The 26,390-nt window shown below is 43.9% G+C and overlaps 1 protein-coding gene across 1 annotated transcript; it reads left to right on the plus strand.

Moving 5' to 3' along the window:
• The first annotated feature begins 15,723 nt into the window (after nt 1-15,723).
• Nucleotides 15,724-19,020, plus strand: LOC133127499 (monocyte chemotactic protein 1B-like). Its single transcript, XM_061240442.1, has 4 exons — nt 15,724-15,846; nt 17,833-17,953; nt 18,601-18,671; nt 18,889-19,020. The coding sequence occupies exons 1-4, from the start codon at nt 15,777-15,779 to the stop codon at nt 18,906-18,908; spliced, it is 282 nt and encodes a 93-aa protein (XP_061096426.1). The 5' UTR covers nt 15,724-15,776; the 3' UTR covers nt 18,909-19,020.
• The last annotated feature ends 7,370 nt before the right edge of the window (nt 19,021-26,390 follow it).

Genomic DNA, 26,390 nt, shown 5'->3' on the forward strand with positions numbered 1-26,390 from the left:
ACATAACTAAGACAATGACTAAACATAAAACATGACGTGACAAACATGAAACGTGACAATACTAAAGCAAAAAGCAGTATCACATGGATGAATAGTGTAATTACTACTGTAGAATTGTGACATGAGCCCAAAAGAAACAAAACCCTTGAGGAAGATGTCAGCGAAAGAAACGCCAGCTGAACACCTTCCTTACCTTCTCTAAATTACTCTCTAGTTATAGAGACTAGAGACCACACACTAGCATGATACCTGACTCTCAGTGGCAGAGTCTACCTGTGCGTTACCGGCTTAGTGCAATCGCGAACGGTTGAACACCAAAGCACTGAAGGATAGTCAGTGCCGGTCTTAAATACCCTTAAGGGAGGTAATTCCCCTGGCTCAACGAGGAACAGGTGGAGCCAATGATCTCAGGCCCTCTGGTGGTCACAGTGGGAATAACCTCCCACCATGACAGGACCCCCCTACTAAAGAGCGGCCCCAGACGCTCCTTCAGCCCCTCGCCTGTGGAACTCGTGAATCAGTTCCGGATCCAAAATGTCCCTTGAGGGAACCCAGCAGCGCTCCTCCGGACCGAAACCCTCCCAGTCTATAAGGTATTGTTTACCCCTGCCCACACGGCGCTCTGCCAGGATGCGGCGCACAGTATATACTGGACCCCCGTCAATTAGCCGTGGAGGTGGTGGAGGGGCCTCTGCAGGAGCCAGCACGCTCGTCAATACGGGTTTAAGCCGAGAGACGTGGAAGGTGGGGTGGATTCTCATAGCACGGGGCAGCTGGAGGCGCACCGTAACAGGGTTGATTCTTTTGATTATCTTAAATGGTCCCACATATCGCGGAGCGAGCTTGCGTGACTCCACCCGTAATGGCAGATCCCGCGTGGACAACCACACGCGTTGTCCTACCCTATAGCAGGGCGCCGACCGATGACGCCTGTCGGCCAGCCTCTTCTGATTGGCCGTGGCCCTTAGGAGTGCAACCCGCACCTTCCTCCAGGTGGCCCGGCACCTCCGAACAAAGGCCTCAGCAGAGGGCACCTCGCCCCCTCTCTCCAGTTCAGGGAACAGTGAGGGAGGGTACCCAAACTGCACCTTGAATGGCGAGAGCCCTGTGGAGGCGTTCTGCAGTGTGTTATGGGCGTACTCAGCCCAAGTGAGTTGGCGGGACCACGCAGTGGGGTTGTCACTAGCCAAGCACCGGAGCGTGTTTTCTAGGGTTTGATTAGTACGCTCCGTCTGCCCATTGGTTTCTGGGTGGAAGCCCGATGACAGGCTTACCGAGGCACCCAATAAGGAACAGAACGCCCGCCAGAACCGAGAAACGAACTGGGGTCCCCGATCCGACACCACGTCCTGGGGCAGACCGTGAAGCCTAAATACATGATCCGCCACCAACCATGCGGTCTCCACTGCTGATGGTAATTTGGGCAGCGCTACAAAATGAGCCGCCTTGGAGAACCGATCCACCACTACTAAAATGGCCGTTTTTCCCTCAGATGGTGGCAACCCCGTGATAAAATCGAGCGCGATGTGGCTCCAGGGGCGCCTAGGGATAGGTAGTGGGCGTAACCGACCTGATGGGGGGGATTGGGAACCCTTGCTGCGTGCGCAGACTGGACAGGCGAGCACAAACTCCCGGACGTCCCTTTCCATTCCGGGCCACCAGAACCGTCCTGCTCTGCCACCGCCCTACAACCTGTGCCCTTGACCCTATCCCCTCTTCTCTTCTCCAAACTATCACACCTGACATTCTCCCATTTGTCACCTCCCTTGTCAACTCCTCCCTGTCTTCCGGCTGTTTTCCGGCATCCTCCAAGAGGGCCCACATCACTCCGCTGCTAAAAAAGCCTACCCTGGATCCCTCCATCATCCAGAACTACCGCCCGGTATCTCTTCTTCCTTTCCTTTCTAAAACTATAGAACGAGCCGCTTCTACTCAACTTTCTTCCTTCTTTTCTAACAACAACCTGCTAGACCCCCATCAGTCTGGCTTCAGATCGGGCCACTCGACAGAGACTGCGCTCCTCTCCGTCAGTGAGTCACTCCATGCCGCACGAGCAGCCTCCCTCTCCTCTGTCCTCATTCTTCTAGATCTCTCTGCTGCCTTCGACACTGTGGATCACTCCATCCTCCTGTCTGCCCTGTCAGCAACGGGCATCTGTGGCATAGCCCTGGACTGGATTGAGTCCTACCTCTCTGGTCGCTCCTTCCAGGTTGCCTGGGCTGGTTCAGTATCGACACCTCGGCCCCTCGCCACAGGAGTTCCCCAGGGCTCAGTCCTTGGCCCGCTTCTTTTTTCTCTTTACACTCGCTCCCTTGGCCCTGTGATCACTGCACATGGGCTATCCTACCACTGCTACGCGGACGATACCCAACTCTTCGTCTCATTCCCGCCATCTGATACGCAGGTTTCAGCCCGTATCTCTGCTTGCCTGAGGGACATCCAGAGCTGGATGGACAACCACCACCTAAAGCTCAACCCAGGTAAAACTGAAATGATATTCATCCCTGCTAATACCTCTCCCCATCTGGATCTCTCCATTTCCCTCGGGGATACCACACTCACGCCGTCACCCAGTGCAAGGAACCTCGGCGTGGTGATGGACAGCAGACTGTCCCTTTCCGAGAACATTGCGGCGGTGACCCGGTCTTGCAGGTTCTTCCTATACAACATACGGAGAATCCGCCCCTTTCTCACCCCCTACTCGACCCAGCTCCTGGTCCAAGCGATGGTTCTGTCCCGCCTGGACTACTGCAATTCCCTCTTGGCTGGCCTCCCAGCGTCCGCCATCAGACCCCTCCAACTCATCCAGAATGCAGCAGCTCGTCTGGTCTTCAACCTTCCCAAATACTCACACGTCACCCCCCTGCTTACTTCCCTCCACTGGCTGCCTGTCATGGCTCGCATCAAATTCAAAACATTGGTGCTAGCCTTCCAAGCAGTTAAAGGGTCTTCCCCAGCTTATCTGCAAAAAATCATCAGACCCTACACCCCTGCCAGACCGCTTCGTTCAGCCTCCACAGGCCGCTTGGCACCTCCCCCTCTCAGAACCTCCACCTCACGCTCACAACTACTGTCTGTTCTGGCTCCACGGTGGTGGAACGAACTCCCCGTTGAGGTCAGAACTATAGAATCTCTCCCCACCTTCAAGCGCAAGCTGAAGACACACCTCTTCAAGCAGCACCTCTCCCCATCCCTCCCTACCTCCCCGTGAACCTTAATTGTTGTCTCTGTGACTTGCTTTGTGTATCGGTATTTTTAGTTGGCTAGGTAAACAGTGTTTGGATAGTTAACTTTGGTCACTTTTGCTCTGTTTGTTTGTTTGTCCTTATCTTTGTTGTACAGGTAGCAGGGACCCCTGGATGCCCCACCAGCCGTGAGGCGTGTCCCCACTGTAGCACTCGGGAACGAACCCCCGCGGGCACGAAGAGACAGTTAGGCGGACCCCCTCCTGGGTCCGGCTCTCGGCGTAATGCTTTCTGCACTGCCAATTCCACTTCCCATATAACTGGCGCCACAATTTGAGAGCCAGAGAGAATGGGTTCGGGGCTGTGTTCCTGGTCTGTTTTATCAAAAGCCCGAGAGAGGGCGTCTGGTTTCGTGTTTTTAGATCCTGGGCGGTATGTAACAGTGAACGAAAAATGCGTAAAGAACAGCACCCAGCGGGCCTGGCGGGGCGTGTTCTCGCGGTCTGGATGTACTCCAGATTCTTGTGATCAGTCCAAACCGTGAATGGATGTTCTGCCCCCTCCAACCAGTGGCGCCACTCCTCCAAGGCTAATTTCATGGCCAGCAGTTCCTTGTCCCCTACATCATAATTTCTCTCGGCCTGAGACAGTGACCGAGAGAAAAAAGCACAGGGATGCACTTTTTGGTCTTGGGGGAAACGTTGTGAAAGAATAGCCCCCACCCCCAACTCAGACGCATCAACCTCCACAATAAACGGCAGTGACGGGTTCGGAGTTAGGAGAATAGGTTGCGAACAGAACCTCTTCTTAAGCTCCACAAACGCCGCTTCTGCGCGAGGGGTCCAGGCAAACTGTGCCTGAGCATTCTTTTTAGTTAGCGCAGTGATGGGCGCGACTACGGTGCTAAAATTTCTAATAAAACGCCGATAAAAGTTGGCGAACCCCAGGAATCTCTGAACTTGTTTAATAGACTCCAGGGTGGGCCAATTCTTAACCCTTAACCCCCGAAACGGGATCCGCATAACCACCCACTCGGTTTTGTGACGTACCACACCAGACCCCAATGGGCGACCGTCAAGCGCTGTAATTGCCTGGGGCTCAGGTATTGCCCGAACCGGCAGCTTTTTCTGCTTAGCCCACTGACGGTCCATAAAATTATCGACCGCCCCTGAATCAATAAAAGCCTCCGTCCCAACTACGACCCCTTTCCACTGCAGTTCAACGGGCAAAGTTGTGCGAAAGTTAATATGTTCGATAGGTCCCACTAGTGATTTTCGCTCCCCTAGTGGAACTGCTCTTTTTGCTTTATGGTCGGGACAGTTTCTTATCAGGTGCCCCGGCCGCTTGCAAAAAAAACACAGCCCTTCTTTCCCGGGTCGCCTCCTAGGACGAGTCAGTGTAGTGCTATCGAGCTGCATGGGCTCCTCCACTGTGGGTACCTCCTGTCTCCTCTCTGCCTCTCTAGCCCTGCCCATCGGAGAAGGAGCCGACCACTTAAACCCGCCTGTTCTGCCGGCCCTCTCTCTCTCTCGTTCCCGCACCCGATTATCGATTCGGATCGCCGTTGAAATCAGCGACCCCAGGTCTCCTGGCGGTTCTAAAGTGGCCAGGGCGTCTCTGACAGGATCTGACAATGCGCCCGTGAACAGCGTCATGAGTGGTTCATCTGCCCACCCCGTCTCCCCTGCCAGAGCCTGAAATGTCACTGAGAACTCGGCGACACTCTGGGTTCCCTGCCTCATCCACGTTAGGCGGGCCGCCGCCTCTTTGCCTGTGACATTGTGATCGAACACCCGGGTCATCTCCTGCATGAGAAGCTGGGAATTGCCCATAACAGGAGATTGTGCCCGAATCAGCGGTTCCGCCCAAGTCAGAGCGGTCCCGGTCAATAATGCTAAAATGAATGCCACTCGGGAATCTTCGGTTGAGAAACGTGAGGGTTGAGTTAAAAAAAAAATTAGGCACTGGGAGAGAAACCCCCTACATCTACCCGCCTCTCCCCCGTACCGCAGCAGCAGTTGTAATTTGGGTTCCCTCACCACTGGTGTACTGGACGGGTAAGCGGGCCCCGTAGGTGGAGAAGAGGTGAGGGATTGGGGGTTGTCAGGGGATGGCACCTGTGCCCGTGATGAGTGGAACTCGCTCGCTAACTGTCAGCGAGCCCCATCAGCACATCTTGCTGCCTACCCAGCCTGGACAGGATCTCGTCCTGCCGCTGAAACACTATGGTCTGCTGCTCAGTGGTAGCAGCCTGCTGGGCGTGCAATTCTTGCAACGCCTGCTCCTGCCTAGCTAGCATAGCCTGCTGGGTGGCTACAACCGCTTCAAGTGTGGAACCTCCCATCTCATTTCCTGAACTGGTCGCTGGTCTCTCCATAGTGGCTTTGGTGTTCTGTGATGGAGGGGCTGGGCGGAGAGCCAGAAGCGACAGAGGGTGAAACCCTCCTAAACGAACACGCGGGCGTGCTCGTCACTAAATACCCGGGGTAACAGGAAATGAGGGATACGCAGACACTAGAAGGATTTTCTCCTTGTTGATTATTTTTTAAGGAAACAGAAAAGAAGCCAAAAACGGCTAAGCGAAAATAAAACTACCCTTTAAAAAACAGGGCGAATGACCCAACCAAAAGCAGTGCCAAACAATTATGCACCGACGGTCACAGACCGAGGAGAGAAAATAAAAATACAACCTAGCGATAAACTAGGCAAGAAAATAAAACCTCGAGTCGCAGCTCGGGACCAAAACACAAACCAAAATACATACCGGAGGACAACGTCCTCCAACCACCGGCTCACACGAGCCCAAAAGAAACAAAACCCTTGAGGAAGATGTCAGCGAAAGAAACGCCAGCTGAACACCTTCCTTACCTTCTCTAAATTACTCTCTAGTTATAGAGACTAGAGACCACACACTAGCACGATACCTGACTCTCAGTGGCAGAGTCTACCTGTGCGTTACCGGCTTAGTGCAATCGCGAACGGTTGAACACCAAAGCACTGAAGGATAGTCAGTGCCGGTCTTAAATACCCTTAAGGGAGGTAATTCCCCTGGCTCAACGAGGAACAGGTGGAGCCAATGATCTCAGGCCCTCTGGTGGTCACAGTGGGAATAACCTCCCACCATGACAAGAATACTTTAAATGCATCTTTTCTGCTTATAGTTTTTGCTAAAAATGTTGCAGTACATACCGGTATTTATATGGAGACATCTAAGTTACAGTACATTTCCAGTTGAGTAACTTACACTGGGGTGTGTCTTTTGTACCAGAATAAAGGGGAAAGCAACCCATATCAATTATAGACATAACATGTCAATTACAGTTTTTGTAATTGGCTATTTGTCGTCATTTGACCACCAGTTCAAATGTGCGTGTCAAAAAAGTTTGAAAACCCCTGTGAGGAAAGTGAGGAAATCTTACATTCAGTCATAATGTGGTAAAATTGATCCTGTTCCAAAGTAATTGATGTCAATTGATTTATAGATCCTAAAACATTCAGGATCTAAACATGGAATGTGTTACGAGTATTCCATTTCCATAAAACCATACCTTAGGAGTAATGTGGAAGTTACTTATCATTTTGAGTAGTGGGATACATTGGTAGTTAAATGCGTTGGAATGAACGAAAAGACAGTATGTTATTGCTAATATTTTGAAGGTAGGTTGTGTCATTGTAAACAAGTGATTTTGTTCAGCGAACAAATGGTTTTTGGTTTATGTATACAGTATCCAAGCAATTGAAAAATGAGTTTAGAGTTTTTAAAAATGTGCATTTTGATTTTCCGTTTTGAATTTTTGGTCTACAGTTTTGAGAAATGACCTGAAGGTCAAACTGATTGTAAAAAAAAAACTGTGCTCTTGTGCGGTGTGAAAAGTCCTGAAAAAGTAAACTTGGGGTGTCTCGGTGGCGCAGCCCGTAGAGCACTGACCGCATGCTCATTGCGAGCCGCGACGTCGGCGGTTCGAATCCGACCGTCCGACATTTGTCGCATGTCTTCCCCTCTCTCTCGCTCCCATTCTTCCTGTCTCTCTATACTATATACTGTCCAATAAAGCTGAAAAAGGCCTAAAAAATATCTTTAAAAAAAAAAAGTAAACTGTATCAAAAAATGCTTGTTTGCAATTGTAAACAAAAACTGTGAAACAAACCCACAGTATGTTGTAATTATATATATTTTTACAGTATTCTGATTTTGTTCAATGATTCCACTCTCTTCTACCGTTTCCACTATTCCCTTTATTTAGAACACAAGAATAACCATTTTGAAACACGTATCAAGTTTTTTTTCCTGCTATAGTAAAGTATTCTAAAAACAACTAAACAGCTTCACTGTATAGGTATCTTTTGTGTGAGTGATCTAAGCAAATGTTCCTATAGTATTTAATAAAAAGCAAGATTTCCTCAAAAAGATATGAATGCACTATGCATGTTTTCAACAGGTGAACAGGCTGTGTAACAAATGCGTACCATTTTGAGTGTTGTGTCTAAGGTTTTGAAAACTGAGCACATGCTTGTGAGATTAGCGTCAAAGTGATTGTAAAAAACTGTAAGTCGGTACTATCAGGTGTAGCCACTTTATTCAATTAGGTAAAACAGAAATAAATCTCTTTATTTGCGCACATTTCAGTCAAGAATATTCATGGCAAAGATGTATCTATCAATCCGCAGATTTAGTCATTTAAACAATCAAACTCAGGTTAGATAGCCTTTGTTAATATAAAGACTGGATTAGAAGATGTAATGTCTCTGTATTATAGAGGCAGAAAAAACCAAGAGAAACAGAACAGACTTAGTTGTGTCTGGACAGGAAGATGGAGAGTTTTACTGCCTGTCTGACTTCATTTCACGATGAACAGCAATTTTCACTGTATGGCAAAATAAAACCACCTGACAGGAAAAGCAGTCTCAGTTTCAATGGTCATAGAAAACTCCGCAAAGTTCCCCTTTCCAGTGGTTACTGTATGCCATAGTTGGTGAAGGCATCCCTATGTAGAGGTCAAGCTCAGCATATCATTTTTCCTGTGCATTGAATGACGCACACAGCCCTGTCCAGCACAGCTTATACAGCACATACTTTACTCATTACTCATTTACTCATTTCATTCTGAAATAATTCAGGTTAATCTTTCTCAAGATTACAGTAGGTGTGAACTCAATTTTACACTTTAACCTCAACCTAAACCACTCCTTTTTCAGAAAGCATGTCCACTGGGTCAAAATAAGGAGAAACATGTTTACAGAAGGAGTTGACACTTGCCTCACTTCCCGTTAACATCTTTACATCAGTCGACCATTACATTAGCTGACGTTACATGTCCCCCCTGGAAAAATGTGGGGTTAAGGGCCTTGCTCAGAGCCCATCAGCTGCGCAGATCTTATTGTGGCAACACCAGGGATTGAACCACCAACCTTGCGGGTCCCAGTCATTTACCTTAGCCACTCGGCTCCAGGCTGCCCCACACAGGCAAATCGACCCACTCAGGTTACAGAAAGACATTACATGCTGCGGGACTATGAGAACACCAGCACAGCATTGGTCTGAAAGTGTTGTGTCTACTGTAGTGGAAATCTGCAAGTCTGTGGTCTTCTTAATTTCACTTCAGGTTCTACTTGTATAATTGCAGCCTCTCATTGGGGTGGAAACCTCGGCCTTCTTCTCTAGCTCTTAGCAGTAAAAAAAAAGCTGATAGAGTGGACATCACAGGTTGAATCCTATGACCAATTCCCTTCATTTCATAGCAGACTAGCTAACTAATTTATTCCCAGATTTGAATTTGTTTCTGTTGGAACTGTTGGAAACTTCTCTCACCAAATCAATCTGTCCATTAGCAGACTGTGGCCTAGATTTAGTCAATGTGTTATACTTATGTGTAAACTCTTGCTTGCAATTTGAGAATGTATTTTCAGACACAGGGGAATTCCAACTGAATTCAGACCCTTGTCACATGTTTATTTCAAGTTATTTCATGTGCTCAATGAATTTTAAAGATACTGTACATAATCCCTACATTGTAAATGTATCTTGCAATATTATAATACAAGCTTATTATCTGATTTAATACTGAATTTGTAAACCTAGAGGTCCGTTTCTTGTTGGGGTGGAAACGTTGACCTGCTGCTGTAGTTCTCAGCTCTAAAAGCACACTGATCGAGTGGACACCACAGGTTTAATCATCTGACCAATTGCCTTCACTTCATAGCACACTAGCAAATTTTGTTTTTTAAAGGAAATTGTATTTCTTTGATTATTTTATTTATTACCAGATTTCTCACAGTTGAATTTCTTTCAGTTGGCAGTGCTTTAATTCTCAACTCTATATTAATTCAGCCTGGGCAGTGGGTTGCTTTCAAAACAGAATGCAGAAGGAAGTTCTGTGGCTGTGAGCTCACATTTTCCACCCCTTATTTTAAGTTTGTACCGGATGGCATCAGCAGACCGCAGGTTCTTTCACAAAACTGCTCAAAGACTGATTATCTTTAATACAAAGAAATGTATCTAAAATTGTGATACATACAGCTACATACTAAATTACCAACAGAGATTTGCATAGCTAATATTTTCCATATTATTCAGTTATACAGCTGGATATTAGCTGGATTCCGTTAATGACCTTGTAAAGGGTCATAAATCATGAAATAAATTTAAACAATCTTTTCATCTCAAGCTGCAGGTTGTATCCTTAACTCACAGGTTAATTCCTGTTGAATTCACATGTTTATTTCAAGTTATTTCATGTGCTCAAGGAATTTTAAGTATACAGCAGTGTTTGCTCCAGGATTAATTTAGAGGGGGTCAAATTGGCCCCATACAATTCTTTACAGAAATGGGACCCCCCTTGAGGTCGAGAGGGAGCAAGCAATATTTTGGCAATTGATTCCTTCTCCTTGGATTTCACCTGACCAGTTTCATGTCAATACCGTCATGTGTTCAGTTGTGAACAAATCATAACGGATATCATCTTTAGCCACAATATGTGGGCTTTCAGTAGATATTCATATTGACTGTGAAAGTTTTTGTGTCAAGCTAGCATGACCCGGCAAATCATGGCTGAGTAGTGAGGGTTTTGTTACACAAAAGAGGTTACATATGCTTGACATATGCTTGACATGTAACATTAATCCCATTAGAATGTCCCCAAGGGGACAACTCTCTCTTTGGAGAATGGGTTGAAATTCACTGCAATAGATCATTGACTCAATTGATTGTTTTCACTGGATGATCCCTCTGTTGGATCACTGCACTGGCCAAAACACACCATGAGCATTTTTCCCCCTTTCCAAAGATACTTTCAAATTCATTTATACATTTTCAAATTCAAATGGACTGGTTTCTCATTCAGCCAATATGCCCCAACAATTCATTTCCCCGAAATCCGAAAGACGGAAATGGATGACTAATATGAATATGAAGTTAGTTCTGCATTTTGTGCTATAAAGGTTGATTGTCTTACCACTGACAGTTATTGTAGCCAGCAGCAAGTCACCAAATATCCGCGAAAGTCCCCAAAGATCAAGGAAAGATACAACATGCAGACCCACCTGAAACTGAGCGGGATCACAATAATTGGAGTTATTGCAACGTTGATTATGGCTGGGACAGGTATAGTGGATGTCATTTGCAATGGAGATTTTCTCCAAAATGAAAAACTTTACTTGACTTTGTTGAATTTTTGTTTTGACAAACCATCTGTAACTATTTCTATGACTATGCTTTTTATTTTCCTATAACTATACTCAATTGCAAATTTGAATAAGATTATAAATTTGGGTAACCATACTATGAATGCGCCAACCATTTATATACTGAATGATATGGCTTGATCTGACAGTCAATTTCACAGTTTGAGTTGAAGTTGTGGTTGAGGCTTGATGTTTTTCTTTCAAAATGATATAGTTAATTTAATTCTACGATAACACATGAAATGGCTGAGAGGTACCGGTAAAGTGCTTATATTTTGAGTGCTCCAATGTAGCCTATATACTTAACAGTCTTCTGGATTTCACTCTCTGCAGAGGCACAGAAGTTTCACAGCTGCTGCCAAAAGGTGTCTAGAACGGAGTTCAATGGCCCCATCACTGGCTACAGAATACAGAAATGGAACCCCCCTTGTGTCCAAGCTGTCATGTAAGAACTGCAGAATTTCACTTGCTGGCAACGGCTCTGGGGTGTGGATTAGAGATGAGGGATTTTAACTAAAACTTTAACTCAACTTGCTCGTAAATGGTGTACAACATTTCCAAACAGAATTCTTCCTAGCATATTTAGTTGGTAAACAGGGGATACCGTAGGTGAAATTAACCTGAAGGTTTTCCCTTTGTATTGACAGCTTTAAGACAGAGGAGGGAGAGGTCTGCATCCACCTGAAACAGACCTGGGTTCTCCGGAAGATTCGTCATTTTGAGTAAGTCACTGACACTGTATGAAAACAGCTCCACGGTTTCCAGGGTGCGAGTCACTTCCATTTCAAGTCACAGTTCAAGTACAGTAAGACCACAAAAAGTATATAATAGCTACAGTTCATGATTAATCACCTTGCTCCTTCAAGCAGACATATGAATCCTGGACTAACAGAGAAGAAGAAAAAATAGACTGGATTTTAGAATTCGAAATCTGGTGAAAGACCATTTAATGATATTCTCTCTGTCTCTCTCTGTCTCAGGAGATCATCCCAAAGAAACAAGATGTCCCCAACATCCTCTGTTCCACAGTATTCCACAGGAACTACTGGTTCAACCAGAGAGCTGATTGCATCATCCCACAGAAACAACATATCCCCAACATCCTCTGTTCCACAGTACTCCACAGGAACTACTGGTTCAACCAGAGAGCTCATCGCATCTAGTCAATCATTCACTGGCACAACAAAGGCCAAATCGACAAGCCCAACCAATTAAGCCATGTAATTGATAATAGTGTTATTTTAGAAAGCAAACAGTAAGAGGCTGGCTTCTGTTGTTTGAATTATAATGAGAATGGTTGGTATAGAATCCTTATACCAACTGTTGTTAGTCCATTTTTTCACTTGATTGAAATTGTTTAATGTTGATTCTCAGGGGTACCTATGTTTATTTATTGCAGGCCTATTTTATCCGTACATGTGCATTTGTATTTATTTAAAGCATGTAATGCATATTATTTAAGATAAATATATTTAATGTATTTATAATGGCAATTTGTTAACTTTAATTTGTTAATTTGTTAAATTAAAAGCTCAGAATGCCTTGACAGTGCAGGATATGTACACTATTATAGATTGCACCAAATGTGCAACCTTCAGAAACTAAATAAAAACTTTTAAAAAAATGTATGAATTTGCAAGCAATTATATTTTTTTGTGTAAACCTCAGCTATAAATGAGTCTTTCAGACAGCCATGAACAACTCAATTACAAATGGGCTATTGCATACATAATGTTTGCTGGTCAATTAGCCTCTTCTGATCAGGACTGGGTTTGGCATGGTCCACTTATGTTCCTGATTCTGTTAGTTTATTTTTTATTTCTTGTATTTATCATTTATTATTTTGATTTTGATATTATTTTTCTGCTTTCGTCGACTTTGTTTTTGCCTCGCCCTTTTGTATGTCAGCCCTTTGATTTCCTGGATTTTTGACCCCTGCTTTTGATATTTGCATATTCCCTGGTCTGCGCTTGGGTCTTCTGAACGGTACATTACAAGTCCGTTGATAAGAGACCTTCTAAAACAGTGTTCCTCAAACGGTCGCTCACAAACAATACAATTGTGAAAAAAGAGAAAAATACAAAAAGATAATTTTTTTCTTCAGGTTTTTGGCATTTTTACATTTAAGCATCGTATCATAAATATTTTTTTGGGAATTGTAGCATTTTCCCTTCCATTTTCTAGGCATGAAATGTCATTTCACAAATGGCACCATATAATATGAAGAAGATCCCTGATGTTATTTCAGCACAATCTAATGCTGATGACTAAAAGCAATAGATGTCATTTCCTTTGTTCACAGTGGATCGATGCCATGGCACTGAATGACTGATCTTTGATCCAAGTCATCAGATTTCAGTACACCAATCAACTCAGAGATGAAACTGTCTGCCCTGGTGAAGTTGAGGGTGTGGTCTAGTGCTTTTCAGCCACTCTTGCCCAAAGCTGCTTGATTTGGCACATTTATCTTGTATTGCACTTTCTTGTCATGTCAGAAATAGGATTTAAGCCTGTTGCAATGCAGTTTTTTTTATATTAAATTTATTTCTGTAAAGAACAGGCAGAAAGGGCATACCAATAAAAGGCTGTACAATGGGCTCCAGGATTATTCATAAATAAGCACAAAATGTGCAGTAAGTGCAGTAGTTATTGACAAGCTTTATTTTCCAACATACAGTAATGTGGTATGCTTTATTAATGATTCAACAGAATCAACCAAAGTCGTACATTTTTCAAATAAAACATGTACAGCTGTGTTCAAGAAAATAGCAGTACAACATCAGCAACCTGATGAACCACTGTTATTAGTAGTAGTGATATTTCTGCATGGCAAATAATTTACTTGTAGATGTAGAAGTGTAATAAAAAAAACAATAAACCCAACTGTCATGACATGCATGCTGCTTGCTAGTAATTGACTCATTCACTGAAAGGGGCCTGTTCAAAATAATAGCAGTGTCGAGTTCAATTAGAGAATTCATTCATTCTGTGAAAAAATTGTCATTAATTGTCTTTTGTTAAGGAAGAAGGGAAGCAAATATTTCACACATTATAATAAAATATATTTACATTTACATTTACATTTTTGTCATTTGGCAGATGCTTTTAATCCAAAGCGACTTACAAGTGCATAGGTTCTTCCACAAGTTAAAGCATCACATCCATAACGAGTAAAATACACATGAAGTGTTGTTCTAAACATATAGTCATCATAAGTGCAAATTTATTTTTTGGGGGTTAGACAAGAGGGATAGGGATATCAGAAAGGGGGGCAGGGGAAGTCAGGAGGGAGGACTAAGGTAGAGTTTGAAAAGGTGGGTTTTGAGTCTGCGTCGAAATAGGGGGAGGGATTCTGCTGTCCTGACAGTGGTAGGCAAGTCATTCCACCACTGAGGAACCAGAACGGAAAACAGGCGTGAATGTGCAGCTCGACCGCCAGGTGCTCGTAGAGAGGGAACCATTAGGCGACCAGAGCTGGCAGACCAGAGTGGTCTAGCTAGGGAGTAGGGAGTAGGGAGTGATTAAGGAGGAGTAGGGAATGATTAAGGAGTCTCATCCAACCATTGCACTCTTTTCCAGTCATAATTCCAATGAGGTTTGGCAAACTCCAGATGCTTGGTTTTGTATATTGTAAACAGTAAGGGCTTTCTTTGTGCTACCCCTCCAAAGAGTTTGTTGGTATGAAGGTGCCCGTTCTTTTTGGGACTTGGTGACCCAAAGATGAAAACCAAACTGTGATCATTGGGTTGCTGATGGCCTCCCTCACCATCTTCCTTGCCACCCATGGGGATAATACTTTTTACAACCATATTCCTTATAATGCCATAATTTTGGCACCTGTGGTTTTCAGAAAAAAATTAACTAACTAAATAAAAAGCATTGAGAAATGAAAGTAAATGGATTGAAATAAAAATATATAGTTCACCCATATGTTTGAACATGCCATATACATTCAGTGAATTCACTTTTTATTCATTAGACTTCTTTTTTAAACTCATTAAGTCTTCTGCTGCTGTAGCTTATCCACTTAGAGTTATGCGTTGCGTGTTCAGAGATGCTCTTCTGCATACCACCGTTGTAATGCATGGTTATTTGCATTACTGTCACCTTCCTGCCAGCTTTGATCAGTCTGGCCTTTCTCCTCTGACCTCATTAACATTGCGTTTCTGTTGGCAGAACTGCTGCTCACTGGATGTTTTTTTGTTTTTCTGTTGTGCGTGAAAATGCCCAGAGATCAGCAGTTACTCAAACCATCCTGTCTGGCACCAGCAATCATTCCACAGTCAAAGTCACTTTGATCAAATGTCTTCCCCATTCCCCAACATTTGGTCTGAAAAACAGTTGAACTCTGAGCTGGTCTATGCGGCTCAATTGAACTGTTCAAGCTGCTCTAACATTAAACAGGAAATTGAAGTTATTGCGGTACAAGTTTCAGTGTCACAACGTAGCTGCATTGAAGATTGTGCGCATTTATTTATCAACTATGTCAGCATATACAGATTCACACATCTCATACACAGGTTGACAGTGATGTGAATGTGTGTGTATGTATGTGTGACAGTAGTGAATTGAAGCATATGTAAGACTATGGAATTAGTTGAGAAATTAGTGGTTGTGCAGACACTGTGGTCATCGATGAGCAATGTTTGTTCACCCATACATTAGAGGCAACTATATTTATCAGACAAATATAGGTGTGGTTGGAGGGGGGGCTGGGGCCAAAGGGCGGAGGTGTTAGATATAGTGGCTAATGTTACATTTCCATCAACATGACACGGTGCATGACGCATTTCCACCCTGACAGTAATCTCACGTCTAATTATTGCACACATGCATATAAATCATCATAAACATTTTCTCAAGAGCATCTCACTTTGCCTGCTCCTCCTGCCAGCTGAGATCAAGGAAATAATGTCTGGCTCCCATAAACTTGTGGTTTTGGCTGTCCTTGTGTTTGGATGCTTGGTCTTAGTGTCAGCATGTGAGTACTCCTATTCATTTGAGTTTACTGAAGTACCAAAGGTCAAAAATGCAATTTATAATAATTTATTTAAATGCATTTAAAATTCATTATTTTCAAATACAAGATATGGTAATACATTTTTTACATTTACATTTTAGTCATTTGGCAGACGCTTTTAATCCAAAGCGATTTACAAGTGCATAGGTTCTACCACAAGTCAAAGCATCACAACCAGAACTAGGAAAATACACCTGGATTGCTGTTCTAAACATATAGTCGTCATCATAAGTGCAATTTTTATTTTTATTTTATTTATTTTTTTTTGGGGGGGGGGGGGGGGGGCGGTTAGACAGGGATAGGGGTATCAGAAGGGGGGGGCGGGGTAAGTCAGGAGGGAGGACTAAGGTAGAGTACTGAGTAATAAGTTTCATATAGAGACATAGCATATACAAACATCATTCTGTGCATATACTGTTTAGTATACACAATTTCTATTGTATTTGTTAGAGGAATGTCTTGTAGTGTGATGGACCTGTGAATGCAATAGATGATTTGAGCATGCAGCCTGAAATGGACGGTTGGCTGTTGTAGCCCTCACCCGTTGACTTGCCTGATTTAGGCTGATTTCTAGAATGAAGACACACTGCAGGTTGTCTGGTAAGAGACTGTTAAATGTTGAATTTAATGGGCCATCTTCATCACTACTGTTCTGTTTACACACATGCAAACTGTGATTTCCTCCAAAGTTTCCCTTTAAATTTCAATGAGCTTATTCACGTTTTTGTCATCGTAGTGGATCTCCTGGCTACAATTTTGGATTATCCTGTGGTCTGCGTTTGGGTTCTCAGAGCCGTACATAACAGTGATATCACGGGTGTCTAACCAGCTGATGATAAGGCGGGTCTTTTGGCTGCGCGTCCCATAAGTCTCTGCAAGCGCTGAATGATGGCTCAGTCAACAAATGGAAAATAATTTAAACTCTGAACATTGACGAACACGCTTGGCCTTTTTAACACAGCCACCTTGCTCAGCTAGAGTATACAAAGTTACTGCTAGTTTTAGCAGTAGTCCTTCTGTGCAGGCTAATCACAGCTTCTATGACCATCACAGGCCAACTGCCCTGTTGACATTCCATGTGAAGTCTTCTTTTAGAACAGAACATGGTTTGAAAGTTTTGACTTCCATTGTCCTTCAGTCATTACCTGCAAAGGTGGGAATGACTACTGGGCATGTTCACAGCTCAAACCAATTACATCATCTACAGATCCCAGCAATGCATTTAATTTGACCTTGCAGTTGTTTCATTTTTTAGAAAAAAGATTTAACATTGTTCGAAGGGTATAGAAACCATCTGCAAAATCAGTGCAGTTCTTGTACCTAAGAACAGATTTTAAAGAGGGCCAAAACAAGCTTATATTATTTAGCCGAATAACTAATAAAGTGATTAATTTTCCATTTATTAGAGCCATGCCTAGTAGGAATAATGTTCAGTGGGGATACAAATTATGAAACTATTTTTAAAGGACTATTTATTTAATGCAATCCTCTTAGCACTCATACTTGTGTTTGATTGCTCTTCATTGTACGTCACTCTGGATAAGAGCGTCTGCTAAATGCCATGGAATGTAATTTTAAAAAGATTTAATTATTATTTTTTAAATATTATGCTTTTTATATCCAGTAAAGTCTAGAATGTGTTTGTGGAAATATGTGAGTGTACTCTGTGTGCATGTGTGTGTGTGTGTGTGTGTGTATGTGTGTGTGTGCGCGCACATGGGTCCAGGCATGTGGGGAAGGGGGTCTTCAATCTTCCCTATTCAAGCAATAATATGCATCTTACTGCATTGCAAAAAAACTGTTTCACCTACGTTTTATTTTGAGCCACCCTAGATATCTGTGTAGTTAAAATGGTCATCAGATAAGCTTGTTTATGATATGTAAAACAGAACCAGGGCACTGACATTCTTTCCTGCTGTTCTAAAAAGTTTTCAATTCAAACCACAGATATTCGACCAACTAAGTTCACCACCAAATGCTGCAAGAAGGCACCACCCAATAAAGTCACCATTGAGATTATCAGCTACGAGCGCCAAAATGCCCTGGGTCATTGTGTGGATGCCATCATGTGAGCTCTTAGTATTTATTTTCGTCTTAATTACTCTTTTTAAGATTAAGTTATATTTACGTTCTATACATTTCCCACACCTCAAAAATGGCACACCCAAGATGGATGACTGGGTCCTGGGGTATAGGCTGAGAACTATTAGGGTCATATTAAATCTGTTTCAATAAAGTTAGGGATGATTGTTGTGCACTATGTGAATCCAAAATATATAATATATATGAAACATTTAGGAATATTAAGTAATGTTTTCTAACCATTCTGGGCGGCCTGTAGCGTAGTGGTTAAGGTAAATGACTGGGACACACAAGGTCGGTGGCTCTAATCCCAGTGTAGCCACAATAAGATCCGCACAGCCATTGGGCCCTTGAGCAAGGCCCTTAACCCTGCATTGCTCCAGGGGAGGATTGTCTCCTGCTTAGTCTAATCAACTGTACGTCGCTCTGGATAAGAGCGTCTGCCAAATGCCAATAATGTAATGTAATGTAAAACCACTGTAATAAAAAAATAAACAGTTGCAGAAAAATTGTCAGAAAATATCTTGCCCTGTGCTGGAAAAATGTGTCACTAATGACTATTATATTTTGTAATCTAATCAGTATATTTAATATTCCAGCTTCATTTTACATTTGCTTTCACCTTCCATCTAGATTTCAAACAAAGAAACATGTAAAATTTTGCGCTGCTCCCAACGCACCCTGGGTACAGAAAAAAGTCAAAGGTATTTTAATCAAAATGTTCTTATTCTGTATATAGCTTTTTGTTTATTGTTTGAGATGGTTTGTATTTAGAATCATACTTTAACATGCTATTTCATCATTGAACTTTTCCTTGGAAGTATTATGATGTCATTTTAGTTGTTGTGACTCAGTAATTCAGATGTAGATTTTAGCCTGGGAGCACAGTGGGAATTATATTTATATTTGGTCCTTTTTCAGAATTGGACAAGAAACAATGAGGAGAACATGGAAATGGATTTCGGAATGGATTCAACATTTTTATTCAAGCGCGCCATTGTTAATTTACTATTTACATTTTGTTTTTCAATTAAAGTTTAAGAAAAATATGTCCATATGTATGTTTCTTAGCAATTTTTTCTGATTATGCTGTATGCTAATATATTATTATACTGTATATTATACTGTATATTATTATTTTGCAGAATCTGTGAATCAAAACCAAATTAAAGTAAGCACCGCAAGTCTAGTTTTTTAAATTTAATTTTAATAAACAACTATTGCATGTTAATTCCATTTTGACCATAAGTACCGACTTGTTCAGATCCTTAAAACTAGCTTTATGCTGGGTCTTTGCAAATATAAAATAAGACTTTCAACCTGGGCGTTTGGAGACAAAGTGACTAATCAACTAACAGTCAATCACTAACGTTATCTCCCGTTTTCAAGTCTGCTCTGTAACTCCGCCTCTCTGTCCTATCCCTGATTACTTGCTTAGTTTCAACGAAGTGTTCGCACCTGTCTCTCACTATCACTATGCCTCAAAACTCTATGCAAATGTCTACTCCCTAATCTGGAGCAGTCTGTATTACATGTTTGTCTATGTGCATCCAGTCTGTGTTCATTCAGCCCTCCTCACTCCTGTGCCCCACCTAGTATGTCACTTCCCCTCATGTATTTAAACCTCAGTCTCTGCTTGATACTTTGTCAGAATGTTGATCAATTTTCAGTTGCCGATTCATTGTAACCTGATTATTTGAGATTCATGAACGACGCCCTTTGCCATTGACACTTTTCCCTTCCGACTTCATTGACTTTGTTTTTGCCTAGCCCTTTTTGTACTTGTGACTTTCAGATTATAGGCTCTTGCTTTGTTTTTTGACCATTCTTTAGCATCTCAATTCTGGCATTGCTTGAACTGTTTACCTGGCTTGATATTGGACTGAATAACGACAACTTTTGCATACTCCCTGCGTCTGGGTCCTCTGAATGGTACCTTACACAGACTGTGATTAACCCCTAACCCCAATTGTTTGCATTATGCAGGTTTGCTTTGTTATGATTTGCTTGTTTTCTCTGAATTCTTCATATATGTATCAAATGTTTAGTGGCCATGTGTCCACACTTTCACAACATGCAATTTACAGACATAAGCCACATTTGATTGAGACACATATTCTCTGAATGGTTGGTGTAGTGGAAATGTTGTTGGAAATGGTGATTTACGATTATAATACAAATAATTATCTTCCACTTGAAGTTCTTTCATTTTCCTGTTGTCACTGTCCTTGTAGTTGTATTTACCCATAGATCTTTAATGACTCCTCTTTTTTTGAACCACAAAGACCTTCATGATGGTGTCCATGGTCGACGACACTGACTTAGTCGTCAGGCCTTCAATTGCAGGGAAATTCACAGAAAGCGCTCAATGAAAGTGAAATACAAGAAAACCATGATTTCCTGTCTTTGCAGCATGATTAACTTGAGTCTAACTCCCCCTAACCCCAGCCCTAACCCCAGCCCAACACACACGCACACACACACACACACACACACACACACACACACACACACACATACAAACCAGCACACCCACGCATACAGTGGGCTCCAAAATTATTGGCACCCTTAACAAAAATTGAGAAAAAAGGTTGCATATAATGAACAACATGGATAATGATCGATATTTTAAGTTCAAACATACAGGAAATTTATTTACTTTTATTTCAATACATTTACTCTCATGTTTCAATGTTCTTTAATTAAGTTAATCTCAGTCTAAAGGAACTATATTGTGACATTGCATCACTTTCTGTCTCACTAGAGTATAAAAATGAGGTGACATGCATGCAAAATCCCTTTGTCAATCAACAGCATGGGAAGATAGATAGATAGAAACCTTTAAAGCAGGGAAGTCCCACTGAGACCAAAGTCTCTTTTTCAGGGGAGCCCTGTTTACAATAAAACATTTGCAGTGACAGTTTTAGAAAAACAAACTTTACAGATTCGATCCACAGAATTCACATACACCACGCAAAATATAGGGATAAAATAATTAAATAAATAAATAAAAAAGACATAAGAGAGGGAATAGTGGTCTGATTGCCCTAATTTATCACTAAAGCCAGGTGCATTCAGCCTCTTTTAGTATCATATCCATCACTAATTTCTTGAAGGACTTGATCGAGGTAAGGCAATCTAACTTCAGTATATCCTGGTATTTATTCCACATATAAGGTGAAAATGTGGTAAAAGTGGTATTGCCCAGAATTGTTCTAGTTCTGGGTGCCTCTAACGTAATCCAATCTTGAGATCTGATATGATGACTTGTTATTTTGATGGACAGAAGCCTGGTCAGGTAGAGAGGAAGTTTGCCTCGCAAGACTTTATAAATAAATAGAATGCTATTTTGCTTCCTTCTTTAATGAAGAGAATACCATCCTACTGAACTACATAAAGCACAGTGATGTGTTCGGAAACCATCTCCTGTAATGAAACACAATGCGCTATGATAAATTGCATGGGTAAAGGGGATAAAGGGCCTTAAAGTACTGTTAGTGGTAATGCCTGTACAGGACATCTCCGTAGTTAAATATAGGTAAGATTGTCACCTACCCAATCCTCTTCCTGTTGTCCAATGAAAAACAGGATGTATTTCTGTAAAGAAAAAACCTTTATTTTTTTAGTTGGCCACATGCCATTTAAAAGAGAAATCATGATCCAGTCAGATACCTAAGTATTTGTAGTTCTGAACTTGCTTAACTTGAGCACCAGTCAATGAGGATATAGCAGTATTTGGCTTAGTATGAGAAAAGAAAAGTAGAAAAGATCATGTACTTAGTTTTTCAGTATTCAAAACGAGTTAAGTAAGGGCCTTGGTGCCCGTTGGTGCTGAGGAGTAAAGCACTGCGTCATCAGCCTAATAATGAGCCTTACAATTTGCTTGCTAGCAATATCATTTATATAGACTGTAAATAAAATTGGTCCAAGTATGGATCCTTGGGGAACTCTTTTCTTAACTTAAAAATATATTTTTGACTACACATCACCAACCATTTTAGCTTGAGTTCTATTTGAAAGGTAATCCTAGAACCATGAACAGGCCTTGCTATCAAATCCAATGGAGGACAACTTTTTTATTAAGACTGTATGGTCTACTGGCTACTGGGTCTACTGGCTCTCACCAGAGAACACGGCCACCCCGGCTGCCCTTTCCTCTGCCTTCTCTTTTTCCCACACACCCAGATCCTCTGGCAGAGGAGGTGGCACAGGTCTCCTAATCTCATCCTCATGGAGATCTAGTGTCTTCTCCTCATCCCTCTCCTTCTCCTCTTTTGAATTTCATGCGGTTTCTATTACTCTGCCGTGCAAACTGTTTGTTATTGTTGTTTATCGCCCCCCGGGTCCTCTGGGAAACTTTTTGGATGAGATGGACATCCTCCTCAGCTCCTCACCTGTCAATGACACCCCCCTGATCCTCCTGGGTGACTTCAACCTCAACTCAGAGTCCACCCAGTCTACCTTTCTCTCCCTCCTCTCTTCTTTTGACCTTACCCTCACTCTTTCCCCTCCCACCCACAAAGCAGGCAACCTTCTTGACCTCATCTTCACAAGGAGCTGCACAACAACCAACCTCTCTGTAACACCACTCCATATATCTGACCACTCCTTCATCTCTTTCTCTCTTCCACTCTCCTCTAACACCCATCCATCTCTCCCACCATCCACTGTCACCTGTCGACGGAACCTACGCCACCTGTCTTCCTCCACCCTCTCATCTACAATCCTCTCCTCCCTACCATCTGCGGAGTCTTTCTCTCGACTGTCTCCCGATGATGCGGCTACAACTCTCATGTCCTCCCTCTCATCTTCCTTTGACTCTCTGTGTCCCCTCACCACCAAACTAGCTCGGGCCTCCCCCCCCAGTCCTTGGCTTTCTGATGCTCTACGAGCTGTCCGAACCGAACTGCGGGCGGCGGAGAGAAAATGGAAAAGGTCCTGTCTCCCCAGTGATATAGCTTCCTTCCATGCCCTTTTATCATCTTTCCATTCCTCTGTCTCTCTAGCTAAATCTTCCTTCTTTCACTCGAAAATTAACGCGGCCGCCTCTAATCCCCGCAAACTGTTTTCAACTTTCTCCTCTCTTCTGGCCCCCCCTCCCCCCCCACCCCCCTCATCACTCACACCTGATGACTTTGTCTCCTTCTTTGAAAAGAAGGTCGATGCTATTCGCAATTCCTTCTCCCAACCCTCCACCCCTGCTGACCCTCCTACCCTCCCCAACTCCTCAACCTCCTTTTCTCCCCTCTCTGACGCCGACACACTGAAACTCCTTACTTCCCACCGCCCAACCACCTGTCCTCTTGACCCCATCCCCTCTCCTCTCCTACAATCTATATCTGAGGACATTCTCCCTTTTCTCTCCTCTCTAATCAACACCTCCCTCTCTTCCGGCACCATGCCCTCTTCCCTGAAGAGGGCCAGAGTCACTCCCCTCCTCAAAAAACCTACTCTTGACCCCTCTGCCCTGAACAACTACCGGCCTGTCTCTCTTCTTCCCTTTCTCGCTAAAACCCTGGAACGGGCGGTCTGCTCCCAACTGTCCACTTATCTTCTCCACAACAATCTCCATGACCCCAACCAGTCTGGCTTCAAGAGTGGCCACTCCACTGAAACCGCCCTGCTCGCGGTCACTGAGGCACTCCACTCTGCTAAAGCAAAATCCCTCTCCTCTGTCCTCATGTTCCTCGACCTGTCAGCCGCCTTCGATACAGTCAACCATGAGATTCTGCTCTCATCGCTGTCTGGGATGGGTGTCACAGGTTCTGCACTCGCTTGGTTTTCCTCCTACCTCTCTGGTCGCTCCTACCAGGTGGCTTGGAGGGGCGCAGTCTCCGACCCTCAACCCCTACGAACTGGAGTCCCGCAGGGCTCGGTTCTTGGGCCTCTCCTCTTCTCGCTATACACCATGTCTCTTGGTTCTGTTATCTCTTCCCACGGCTTTTCTTATCACTCCTACGCTGATGACACCCAACTCTTCATTTCCTTCCCCCCCGACACCCAAATCACCACACAGATCTCTGCCTGCTTGGCTGATATCTCTGCGTGGATGACTTCCCATCACCTGAAGCTCAACCTTGCCAAAACTGAGCTTCTCTACATCCCTGCTAAGTCCTCTCCGTCAATCGACCTCTCATTGACTGTTGAGGACTTTGTAGTTTCCTCCTCCCGTACGGCAAAGAATCTTGGGGTGACTCTTGATAACTGCCTCACCCTGGCTCCACAAGTATCCTCCACTGCCAGAACCTGCAGGTTCTTTCTGTATAATATACGCCGTATCCGTCATCTCCTGACTGAGAAAGCCACCCAGCTCCTAGTCCAGGCGCTCGTCATTTCCCGCCTGGATTACTGCAACTCCCTCCTAGCCTGTCTCCCAGCGTGTGCCATCAAGCCCCTCCAGCTGGTCCAGAATGCTGCAGCCCGCCTGATCACCAATCAGCCCAGGTCGGCTCATGTCACCCCGCTTCTCATTGGCCTCCACTGGCTTCCCATTGCCGCACGCATCCGTTTCAAGGCCCTAGTGTTGGCATTTCAGGCTGCTAAGGGGACTGCCCCACCTTACATACAATCCCTGATCACTCCCTACTCCCCAGCTAGACCACTCCGGTCTGCCAGCTCTGGTCGCCTTACGGTTCCCTCTCTACGTGCACCTGGCGGTCGAGCTGCACGTTCACGCCTGTTTTCCGTTCTGGTTCCTCAGTGGTGGAATGACCTGCCTACCACTGTCAGAACGGCAGAATCCCTCCCCCTATTTCGACGCAGACTCAAAACCCACCTTTTCAAACTCTACCTTAGTCCTCCCTCCTGATTTCCCCTGCCCCTCCTTTCTGATATCCCTATCCTTGTCTAACCCCCCCCCCCCAAAAAAAAAAAAAAAAAAAAAAAAATTCTGATGACAACTATGTTTAGAACAGCATTTCCTGTGTATTTTGCTAGTTTCTGGATGTGATGCTCTGACTTATGGTAGAACCTATGCACTTGTAAGTCGCTTTGGATTAAAAGCGTCTGCCAAATGACTAAAATGTAAATGAAAATGTAAATGTACTGTATCAAAAGCTTTTGCTAGATCGATACAAATATTGTTGAAAGTTAAAAAGCTGCATAGTTGTTGCTTAGCAAGTGATTCCAAGCTCTTAGCCAGGCAAGACTATTTTGAGATGGGCCGATAGCTGTTTACTGAACTGCCATCACCACCCTTGAATAATGGAAGAACATGAGCAGCTTTCCATACACTGGGAATACTCCCGGTCGATTATGACAAATGAAAAATATTAGATACCGATTGTGCAATCAGTGGGGCTGTGAGATTTGGGAATAAATGTTCCTCTACAGCAGATTTATTCACATCTATTGTGGCTGCGTCTCTGCGTTTTCCCTCACTGACCTATCCCTATCCACCTTTGAATGCCACGCTGTCTCAATTACTCACCCTGTTAAACTTGATATTGTCGTCGTTTATCGTCCTCCAGGTGCCCTGGGAAGTTTCCTTGATGAGCGTGACACTCTACTCAGCTCATTCCCTGAGGATGGCACCCCACTTATCCTCCTGGGAGACTTCAACATCCACCTGGAAGCCTCCCAGTCGGTTGCCTTCTTACCACTACTTCACTCCTTTGACCTCTCTCTGCAGCACTCTCCCCCAGCTCACAAGGCCGGAAACCTTCTCGACCTGATCTTTCTGAGGAACTGCTCCTCTTCTAACCCCACTGTTACCCCTTTACACAAGTCCGATCACCACTTCATTTCCTTCTCCATCCCCCTAGTGTCAACCCCTCGCCCCCTTGTTACAGGAGTCCCCCAGAGCTCAGTCCTCGGACCCCTCCTCTTCTCCATCTACACGAGATCCCTTGGCCCCATTATCTCTGCTCATGGCATCCCCTATCATTCTTATGCCGATGACACCCAACTCTTTCTCTCCTTCCCCCCATCAGACGCACAGGTCTCTACCCATATCTCCGCCTGCCTGAGAGACATCCAGAGCTGGATGGGCAACCACCATCTAAAGCTCAGGTAAGACGGAGGTCATCTTCATCCCTGCTTTAACCTCTCCCTTCTCTGATTTCTCCTTCTCACTAGGAGATACCACAGTGACCTCATCCCCTAGTGCAAGAAACCTTGGAGTGGTGACGAACAACAGGCTATCCTTCTCTGAGAACATCGCTACGGTGACCCGGGCGTGCAGGTTCTTCCTGTACAACATCCAGAGAATCCAACCCTTTCTCACCACCTACTCCACTCAGCTCCTTGTTCAAGCAATGGTCCTTTCTCGCCTGGACTTTCTCTGCTGGCTGGCCTTCCAGCATCTGCCATCAGACCCCTACAACTCATCCAGAATGCTGCAGCCCGTCAGGTATTCAATGTTCTCAGACATTCACATGTCACCCCCCTGCTCCGCAACCTCCACTGGCTGCCTGTTATGGCTC

Source organism: Conger conger, chromosome 4 (assembly GCF_963514075.1).
Source record: "Conger conger chromosome 4, fConCon1.1, whole genome shotgun sequence".
Taxonomy (NCBI): domain Eukaryota; kingdom Metazoa; phylum Chordata; class Actinopteri; order Anguilliformes; family Congridae; genus Conger; species Conger conger.